We start from the raw sequence: 11113 nt of genomic DNA, 5'->3' as shown, positions 1-11113 counted from the left end.
TTACTTAATTTGTCCATCTTTTGGTGCATTTCATTTTGGCTGTTTTTGACCACCTTGAATATTGTTATATTGTTATCCTACCACTCTGAATTTACTCCTTGATCAAATTCAAGGAAGAATAATACCAACATCCAGTGTATTGAAGATTTTATTTGTTGGCTTTTTAATTTTCTCTAAAACAGTGGTTTTGCAGATGTTTAAAATAAAGTATTAACATTCAGTTGTGACATTAAAGTATTTTCCTATAGAATATTTTTTTCATTGAAAATATCCGGTTGTGATACTTAGTCCGATATGTTCCTTTTTGAAGTATGGCTTTTTATTCCAAATGAGGACCTATTTTCTTTATTGGATTCCATTATTTAAAGTGAGTGTTGTAGACCATTTAGGATTGTCGTGTTTATGTTAGTTGAGCAAGACGTTTTTCTGTATTCCGGTCAAATTATTCTATATCGTGTTCTTGCTTGTCTACTCACTATTCCGCTATGCATGTTCTTCATCCGTTGAGTGCAACACATTGAAGAGTTTCAAGATCTTAGGGGGAGCCTAAGTCATTGTTGCCAGAGAACGGATTCTCAGTCTTAGGATGAGCCTAAGACTCAACTTCATAGAATGAGTTCTCTTTCTTAGGGAGACCTAAGAGTTGTCGATAAAGGGAGTTCACTAATCCAAGAGGAAGATAATCAAGTTGAGACGAATCTTACACATTGTCGGGTACCAAAGTTTCATATGCTAATAATAACATACTTGGGGAAAGTTTAAGTTTAGTTGAGAAGGAGTCACATCTAAGGGGAGCCTAGGTGCAGTGTGAGTTAAGTTCTACGTGAACCATTGTAGTAGTTGGTGTATTACAGATAAATACTACATTGTAAATTGCTCAACTCTTTAATATTAGTAGATTTTCTTTGCCCCCGAACGTAGGTGTTTATCACTGAATTGGGTTACCAACTGTTGTGTGTCTTTACTTATTTACTTGTTGGTATTTTTGTTGTTACAGTTGTGGTCAAAAAGATCCAAAAGAGTTGACTGAAGCTTTATAAACAAGGAGTTAGAAGTTACCTGAACTTGATCATCAGATATAAGGTGATGATCTGAAAATGAGCAACAAAGAATTAAACGTATAAAGCAAGACATAAATTTTCATGGTATGATGATAATCTTGCAGAGTGATTTTGTTTATGAAGCTAATACATAGAATCAGTATAATGTATCAGATCTCAAGTGCACAATTTTCCAGGTCTAGAAATGAACTCAATATTGATTGCTTTATAGGCAACTAGTCGACCTTGCTACTATAATTACTTCGATTTTTTGCGAATTTCATATAAGTAGCTCAGAATTACCACAGCAGCTGCAACTGCAACTCCAACGGCACCCTGTGCCAATACAATGCTGTCCTTCACAATTGCCTTAGCAGAACCTGGAGTGAACCCTAGCTCTGAAAGTTTCTTGTGTGATTCAGCATAATCTTTGAAGAATGCATCTTCATCCTGTATAAATTGACAAAAATATCATAAGAAATGGCTCATATATATGGTAGCTGAATAGAAGAATGGCCAAGTCATAATCATTACTCCTTAAACTATGGCATAAATTTCAATGAATCCTTAATTTCCGGTTCTTATCAATTACATTAGAACTATCATTTGATTGTTGGTTCGAATGTGGCATTATTACGATGAACCATATAGCTACCTAGTTTTCAATGATGAAAAAGGAATTAATCCCAATTAAAATCAATCAAACGGGATGATTGTTCTTTATCCACAAGAAATGGTTCAGTCTAAAGATTAACCGACCTTCTGAGAAGTACTAAACACACCGGCCAAATCTAAAGTTCTAAGTAGTGGTGTCCTTTAACTAGTTCCTCCATATGGGCCATTTCAAAGAGCTACTATAGTTCAGACCAAGCAGATTCTTTTATTTACAAATCTAATTGGAAATTAAGAAATCTTTTAGTTTCCTATTTGGGTAGCAAAATAGCATATTCCCGCTTTTCCATAAAGCATAAAAGAAGACCTTACTTTTGCATACAATTCCACATATGGGCGGAACTCAGGATCTTCAAGTAAAGCCTTGTCCGTAGGAAGTTTTAATAGTCCCTCTGATTCTCCTTTCAACAGTTCCCTATCAACATGAAATTGATAACAATCAGAAAAAACAGCACGTATGGCCTATTAATATGATACAAGGGTTAGTCTGAGATGTAGCTCAAGTCCTACACAAAGTATGAGTTATCAAACTTCAGAGGATCCTCGGTCCAAGGTCCATCAAAACCAGATCTCTCTGGATGTGCTCTTCCCTATAACATCAGAATTCACAACATATGATTCAATTAGTAAAACAATAATAAAGATATGCACGATAAAATGTTTGAAGAAATTACCAAAGTGTGACCTCCGGACAATGCAACAATATCCTTGTCAGACAGGCCCATCCTATAAAAGATGTCACGCAGATGCGGTGCACCTGTCACCAAAATTAGAAAAAGGCTGACATTTAAGAAATCAAGTTCAATAAGTGACAATTTCCTAACAAAACTCGAGCATGACAGGAAAAATGCACAAAACTTTGTAGAATCTGAATGTATCATTATCATTAAACCCCAAGAGAAAATAAGAAGCATCTTCCACTGAAGTACAAATAAATATAACAATATTTTATTAAGAAAAAGCAGTCTAAATATGAATTATCATGTCAAAAAGCATAAACTTTGATAAAATTTAACCATCATCGTCATGATTAAATCACATTCTAGGTTGCGGCACTGGCACCTTATGATTCCATAAACCTCTAAGCTGTCCAAACATCTACAGCTTACTTTCATCTTAAACACAAGAGCCACAATTTTACAGCAAATTGTGCAAGAAATAAAACCAATATAAACGATTGTAGATCTTCTTCCTTTTCTCTCTTTGACAAATGATTATACAATACAATAATCAAATTAAACCAGTTAGCTAGAAACTCAAACCATAATATTTTTCACTCACACTACATAGCTAGATACAGTGAAGGCATTCAGATATCATTTAATTTGCAGGACTGCAGGAAACTACATACAAAATAGAAGAATTATTATACCTTTTTTGGCATCAGGAAGTTGGCCTTCCCTGGCACAAATGTTTGAATCCTGAGAACAAAGGATTCAGATGTTACTGGAACAGATGATATAACCATGAATTGCTACATTCGCAAAGTAAACAAATGAATTACTCTACCTTTCTACCGGGAACAAAGTCAATGGTGGGGCCTCCAGTGACCTCAACAGCAACAACACCAGCTAGCTGAATTGAGTATATTTTAAACACTATCAGATCTTAGTGGATTATAAAAAGCTTCGTAGCATTGATGAATCGAGTGAACTTGATAATCTCATTGTTCTTGTCATAGTAGATGCATAATAATGCACGACAGTCTCTGAATCTGTCTTGGTGAATGTGTGATAATGAAATAATTATTGACGCTAGGATCAGGTAAAAATGATGTTCTGAAACTCTTGAAGCTGCCTTTGCCTAACATATACACTCCTCGCTGGGTACTTCAGCAGTACCCATCACTGTTGCCACCTTTTGCTAATTGAGGCTACAGGAACAAATATATGAAAATACAAATCCAACATTTGGGGCATAGATAGATGTTTTCTTTTCCCATTTTAAACTTAGAGTGAGGTGGGGAGCAAATGTGAACAGCGTTTGTGGCCAATTTCTCACCAACTCCAAATGCAACTTATATCATAATAACTTATCATTGTCAAAAAAGATTCGACAATATTAATTACAGTACAGGACATATAGTTTTAAAATTTTTCTTCAACGATTGTGTCAGTGTTAGTAAAATCTTCATATTACAATTTGCACTGTTTCATAAAGCTTTTATCTAGGAGTTATGATGAAGCATTAAACTTGTTTGTTTAAATACAAACTTAGGCAGGTATAACATATGAACTTGAAAGAAGCATGCATCTTTCAATATAAAGAGATTCGAAAATCACAGTTTGATCGTGCTATGCTAATAAATTTTCAATGACAACATATTTCTCATGCTAAGATTAACAAAGAGCGAAATTGAAACACTGAAGCAATATAATCCTTTATGAGATATATCAAGCCCATAAACGCAAAAGGTAGAGCTTTCAACTAAGCTCCATTAATTGTTCAATGACAACATATTTCTAACATAATTCTCATGCTAAGATATAAAATGCACATGATACCTTTAAAGCAGAATTCATCCGGTTCCATGTAAAATAAGGTGATATCAAGAGTGGTAAAATTTACAAAAATGTAGGCATATCAATAGTACCGTAACAGTTTCAATTACCTGGTACAGGTCTGCATAAGTAATCTTCGGATGTTTAGACTTCACTTCCTCTGTTATTACAGAACAAGCAATCATCAACCTCAAGAAATATCAATTCTCAACAATCATTTGTAGAAACAAAACACTGTAGAATTTCCTAAGAGCATCTTAAACTAAGAATATATTCTAAAATTAATTCCTATACTCTGAACTGCAAGTCAAATATGTTAATTTGCAATATTCGGAGGACATTCTCGATAAATAAGACAAAATCTTGAAACGAGTTCATTATAATCTCGAAGCTAACAACGGTAAAGATACTTCGAACCTTACTCAGTAAATTATTTGATTGACTTTCAGTTTATATGATCCACAACGCAAAGAAGAAAAACACGAAAGGAATAAAAAAGCATACCACAAAAATCAATAGCTTTTTTCAGTCCATTATTGGAACCATGAGAAAACTCCTCCTCGTTCCTAATCGATCCATTAGGCCCACAAGTTTTCGTAACCACATCGTAAGTCCCAGCATCATGCCAACTACATAAGACGGTACAGTATTAGAAACACAAACTTTTTTTGCTACAATTATCCGTCAGAAATCACTCCAACAAAATCAAAGAGAAATCAAACCTTCATTCAACAGAAATGAGAAAAACATCGAAATCGAAGAATTCCTAACTTCATCCATGCAATACCAGCAAGAAACAGCAGATAATCAATAAACAAGAAACTAAATCAACCACAGTCAACCGTCCGTCTACTTTCATTCAATAAACGAAACTCGAGAGAGAAATGAAATGAGAGAAATAACAATCCAAGACATATAAAACGATCAATCCTCCTATAGTTGAGAACAGTCAATAAAAGTCAATGTAGAGAGAGCATACGCCAAACGAAGCATGATCGGAGCGCAGTTCCGATTGGCAATGAGAGCGCGGAGGTCACGGCGAGCCTTATCGATCTCCTTGAGGTACTCCGTGTCTACGACGGGTAACGCCATGGGAGGAGTCTACAGAGCACCAAAACGGACGGCGTTTGGTTCGTAGAGAAGAGAGATTACCTGAAGAAGACGATGAAGATGAAGAATCGATGGAGAATGGAAATTATAGTCAGAGAGAAAGGGAAAGAAAGTGAAGAGAGCACCTCGAAGTTAGCAAAAATCTCCCAAATTGATAACGCGACCTTCAAAGCTCATCCTTTGGGCCATGAACTGCCACGCGGCTTTATATGAAATTTTTCAGTGACCCGAAATTATTTTCCTTTTTTTCTTCTTTCCTTAATCTTGGTTATTGTTGTTGATTGGAAATTGGAATTCCCATTGCCACATCAGCCTCGCGGTCTTGTGTGTCAGCGTGTCAGGCCATGTCTTAAATTAATATAATTTTGGAATTTAATGTATAGTTTTTCAATCTTCACCTCTTCGAGAAAATTTTAAATTATGCAAAAATAAATAAATAAATGTAGCCAACGTGATAAAAGTATTAACAGATATAATAACGGGGTTAATTGAGAAAAAATGGTCGCTTTAGAAGTTAATTAGGAAAATTGGGTGGTTTTCAAACTATTTAAAAAAATGGGTCGAAATTTTGTCTTTATCGAAATGCGTCTGTTAAAAGATACATTCTATAATATTTTAATAACATGTTGATCGGTCCAACTTAACGTGTCTCTTCAAGAGATGCATTCAGATGATTAAATTAAAAAAAAAGTTAATTGTGCAATGTCAAATCGAGCTGAATGTGTTGGTTCAACAGATGCATTTACACGCCCGTTCACGAGGTCTGCAGAGCGCCAGATCTCGTTGACCGTGGTGGAAACTTTCGTCTTTTTCCACTTCAATCCTTCATTAAATTTTGCCCATTTTTCCTTAATTCCTTCATCTTCTTTACCTATTTTCTCCTACCATCTGACATCCATGTTTTTTTCATTTCCTTCCTATTTTCTCCACCAAACCGCCATTTCTTTATCATATTCTCCACATTCTCTTCCAAATCCGACAGCCATCTCAAATTTTACCATCTTCCTCATCTTATTCATATTACCGCTATCTTTCATATTACTACTCTATTTTGGTGCTACATTTCTCTTGGTAAGTTAATATATTTTTGTTATTTAATGGAAAATTAAATTTCCCATGATTTTGTACCGATAGATGAATGTGTCTCTTCAAGAGACGTATTCAATTTGATTTTTTTTTTTTTTTATTTAATGAGCTGAATGCGTCTTTTCAAGAGATGCATTTAGTTTGAACGGGTCAACAAATCATTAAAAAAAATTGCAAAATGCGTCTGTTCAACGGACGCGTTCCAATAAAGACAAGATTTTTCACCCATTTTTCCTAAATAATTTGAAAACTACCATTTTCCCTAATTAACTTCTAAAACCACCTCATTTTCTCAATTAATCTGATATAACATAATGCAAAAAAATTTATAGATATATAAAAATTTAAATCCAACACTCGAAAGCACTCAAAATCTATCAGATGTAGACTATATGGGACATGCTCCCATTGTTCACACTATAGATTTGTTTTCATAAATATTTGTAGACCCCACATTGTTGTAAGTGGGTCATGAAGGATCCCTGAATGAAGGGCCCTTGAGCGGAAGCGGGAACGTCCCAAATCCCATTTTTAGAGAGAAAGAAATTTTACAGAATAAACAAATAGATTATGTAATTATAAAATTAACTACAGCATGCTCAACAACAAAAAAAAATTAGGGATTCATGAAACTTTACCTTTGAAAACCTTCTTCAAGAAATTGAAGAAATCCCTTGATTTGCAAATCATGAACAAAGCCGAAAAAGCCAATTGGGACACCACCAATTGGAGACCTTAACATTCTCAGGTAAAGAACCCAAGAGTGGTGGACTCTCGCTAATTTTGATGGAGGGAAGGGAGGAGAATGAGAGTTTTAGATGAAAAGAGAGAAAAGAATTAAAACGCATGGAAAAATAGATAAAATGGTGAGGATGTTTTCATCGCAACCCTTAAGATTGACCACAAGGGCAACTCCAGCCAATGCACGCTATGCGATCATGTTACACACACTTGAGCCTAATTCTAGGACGCATGCGATGTATATGCGAAGTGTCGAGAGGCCTTATTCCTAAGTCTCTATTCCTGCTCATGTTCTCCCACACATAAACAAGATGATCGCATACCACTGTATCCTACTTCTTTGACGCATGCAATATCCTCTCCGTAGGGTGAATACGCTGTGTAATAGCAAACAGAGCTTATCTCTAAGTTCCCTATTCTTGCTTATGCGATCCAATCCGCTCTCCCGAAACTTAGATTTGGTTTTTTTTTTTTTTTTTAGTCTACTCTCTCAAGTATGCCTAAATGATGAATGATGCGCTCATAAGACAATGTAATCGCGTAACCTAGTTGGCATAAGATTATTCCTATCTCTGGTGAATACGGGCTTACATTGCTTAATACGACCAACCATTTACCCTCTCGAGCAGTTGGTTGTTGCTGACTTTACTCATAGATAAGCATTGCGTCTGCCTATAGACAGGCGTTGCTACAGCTTCACACTAAGTAAATAAGGTTTTCTCACAACACTCACGCAACGCACACCTCCCGATGGTTTGCTACATGCTTCATATTCCTATGTCGCACGATTAAGTATGCGATACTCTAACATTCTCACTAAGTTATGCAATGAAAGTTAAAGATGCTAAGTAAATGAAGATGGAGATGGAGTCAAAGGAAAATACAGAAATGCATTGATCACAAAATGTATTAATTTCTTAAGCCAAAATGTAATATAATACAATAAAAAAAAGAAGAGAAATGAAAAGGCGAGCTGGAAACAATGCCTTGCTTCTAGCAGATGTGTGTCAAGGCTGCCGGCGGTGCCATGGAAGGGTGATGAAGCTGACTCTCTCGAGATCTAACTCTAGCGAAGGCTCTGATTGTCACTCGGAATGGATGAAGGAGATGAAGAACTCTTAAGCTATCTTCTCACGCTTTGGTCTGGATCACAAGGATCCACCCGAAGGTAGGAAACCTTAGATGAAATGAAATTTTGCTCACCGGCTTCTATTTATAGAGCTTGATCGCCGACAACATTAATAGACCTGCTCTGATTCTGACATCTACAGTGCGTTGGTCCTTTTCTGAATCTCTGTTGCTAACGGCGTGGTAGGTGAAATGTCAACATCATCTTTTGATTTTTTCGAGATATGCGTTGATGCTTCCATTCCACCAACCTTGCGTTCATCCCTCTATTATGGTTATCATCATGTAGCCGTAATCTTACGATGATCGTATTCACTTGATTATCGCAACTTCTATGCGATGGACGCATGCGATTGATTACCGCAACACCCATGAGTTGAATGTATGCATTCGTCTTTGCGATGGAGAAGTTCTCCGCATGCAGTCGTCTATGCGATAGCCTGGCTTCCGTGTCTATGTCCGCTTTTTGCGTTAACTACAAAGATAGACAATTTAACGCATAATGACGCATAATATTGGGTTAGTCGAGATTCTTAATGCTGAACGACATAATAACGCATAATAACGCATAATAGTGGGTTACTCATCATCAGACGCCCCTGCTCGCATGTCCCCAACACAAATTATCAGGATTAGACCATCTGTGACAAATCACAACACTTGTGACCATTTCACAAAGCGAGCCGCGTCTGTAGCGTTACCAGGATAAGGTTTCCCTCCTTTATCCATTTACTATAGACCATTTTGGTTATCACTCAAGACATGATCCACTTGTATGTCACCACATACATGCTTGAGTCACATACAGATAACCAGGGATTTTATGTTTATTAGTTTGTGGTAAAGCAAATAAAACAATTAACCGAGCAAAATACAAAAATGTTAAGTAAATATCATATATTAACAACACAAGTATTCGTACATACTGTTTACAAACTACAGGACACGAGACTTTAGGGCATCAACCCCAACAATCTCCCACTTGTCCTAAAGCGAAGTGTGGTGTACAAAAGACTTAGTACAAAACAATAAACTAGGGCATAAAAGCCCAGTACAAGAAAATCTCCCACTTGCCCTAGTCCAGCTGCGGATGATCCTGTAGACCCATGCTCCATAGGTGACCCTCAAACACTATAGCCGTGAGAACCTTCATAAACGGGTCAGCAACATTGTGCTCCGAAGCGATCTACGTGACGATCACATCCCCTCAATGCACTATCTCGCGGATCAGATGATACTTTCGCTCTATGTGTTTGTCGCGCCGATGAATCCTTGGCTTCTTAGAGTTCGCCACTACCCCACTATTATCACAATATAGGGTAATGGGCCTAGAGATATCTGGAATAACTTCTAGGTCTGTCAAGAACTTCCTGAGCCAGACGGCCTCCTTAACAGCTTTGCAAGCTGCTACGTACTCCGCCTCCATAGTGGAGTCGGCGATGCACCCCTGCTTAATGCTTCGCCACACTACAGCTCCTCCGTTAAGAGTAAAGACTGACCCTGATGTGGACTTGCGAGAGTCTTTATCAGTCTGAAAGTCAGAATCCATGTATCCTGTAAGGATCAAATCTCTCGAAGTATACACGAGCATGTAGTTCCTCGTTCTCCGAAGATACTTGAGGATTTCACTGTGGTCCAGTGACCCTAGCCTGGGTTAGACTGATACCAACTGACTATGCCCATAGCGTAGCAGATGTCTGGACGAGTATAGAGCATCGCGTACATCAAACTGCCAACGAAAAACGCATATGGGACCCGTCTCATCTCCTCAACCTCTTGAGGCATCTTAGGACACATTTCCTTAGACAAAGTGACTCCATGTTTGAACATGCCTGAACGGCAGTAGGCCCCTCTTGGAGTCTTGCATCGAGTACTTGAGCAACATCTTGTCAATGTATGATGCCTGAGACAGTGCTAGCACTTTGTTCTTACGATCCCGAAAGATCTGTATACCTAGAACAAACCGAGCCTCTCCCAAATATTTCATTTGGAATTGGGTCGCTAGCCAGTTCTTAACTGCAGTCAGTAGACCTACATCATTCCCAATGAGTAGGATATCACCTACATACAACACTAAGAAGACTACTGAAGTGTTAATGATCTTCTTGTAGACACAAGGTTCATCAACGTTTTGGTCAAAGCCATACGACTTGATCGCAGTATCAAACCGTATGTTTCAAGATCGAGACACCTGTTTCAGTCTATAAATGGACCGATTCAGTTTGCAAACCTTTTGATCTTGACCTTGGGCTATGAATCCCTCGGGTTGTACCATATATATGGTCTCCTCAAGATTGCCATTCAGAAAGGCCGTCTTGACGTCCATTTGCCAGATCCCATAATTATAATAAGTTGCAATGGACAAGAGGATATAGATCAACTTTAACATAGAAACAGGCGAGAAAGTCTCCTCATAGTCGACTCCCTTTACCTGGGTAGAACCCTTTTCCACAAGTCGAGCCTTGAAGGTCTGTACCTTCCCATCAGCACCCCGTTTGCGCTTGTAGATCCATTTACAACCTATAAGGCAAACCCCATCAGGCTGATCTACAAGATCCCATACTGAGTTGAAGTACATCGACTCTATCTCGAGATCCATGGCCTTGACCCATTCATCCCAGTCAACATCCTCCATTGCCTTCTTATAAGACAACAGATCCTCAACATTGCCATCTGCTGCCATAGCAAGGATTTTCGTGAAACCCAGATAGCGAATGGGTGGGTTCGCAACCCTCCCACTATGTCGAGGTTCCCTCAACTCTTGTTGAAGTTTCAGTAGTTTCATTGGAAAGCTCACGCAACACGACTTTGCTACGTGGACTGTGATCCCTTATA

General features: G+C 37.7%; 1 protein-coding gene across 1 annotated transcript; it reads right to left on the bottom strand.

Annotated features, from left to right (window-relative positions):
* Positions 1–1112: 1112 nt before the first annotated feature.
* On the bottom strand, positions 1113–5639 carry LOC120078025 (L-ascorbate peroxidase 3). The gene is made up of 10 exons (XM_039032199.2): positions 5449–5639; positions 5193–5365; positions 4718–4842; positions 4324–4373; positions 3222–3287; positions 3085–3133; positions 2387–2469; positions 2223–2302; positions 2025–2127; positions 1113–1490 (listed from the first exon to the last, which is right to left on the bottom strand). The coding sequence occupies exons 2-10, from the start codon at positions 5303–5305 to the stop codon at positions 1299–1301; spliced, it is 861 nt and encodes a 286-aa protein (XP_038888127.1). The 5' UTR covers positions 5306–5365; positions 5449–5639; the 3' UTR covers positions 1113–1298.
* Between the last annotated feature and the right edge of the window lie 5474 nt (positions 5640–11113).

The sequence above is a fragment of the Benincasa hispida genome, chromosome 10 (assembly GCF_027475165.1).
Source record: "Benincasa hispida cultivar pf3 chromosome 10, pf3_genome.v1.1, whole genome shotgun sequence".
NCBI lineage: Eukaryota > Viridiplantae > Streptophyta > Magnoliopsida > Cucurbitales > Cucurbitaceae > Benincasa > Benincasa hispida.
This window is presented reverse-complemented; position numbering and strand designations above follow the sequence as displayed.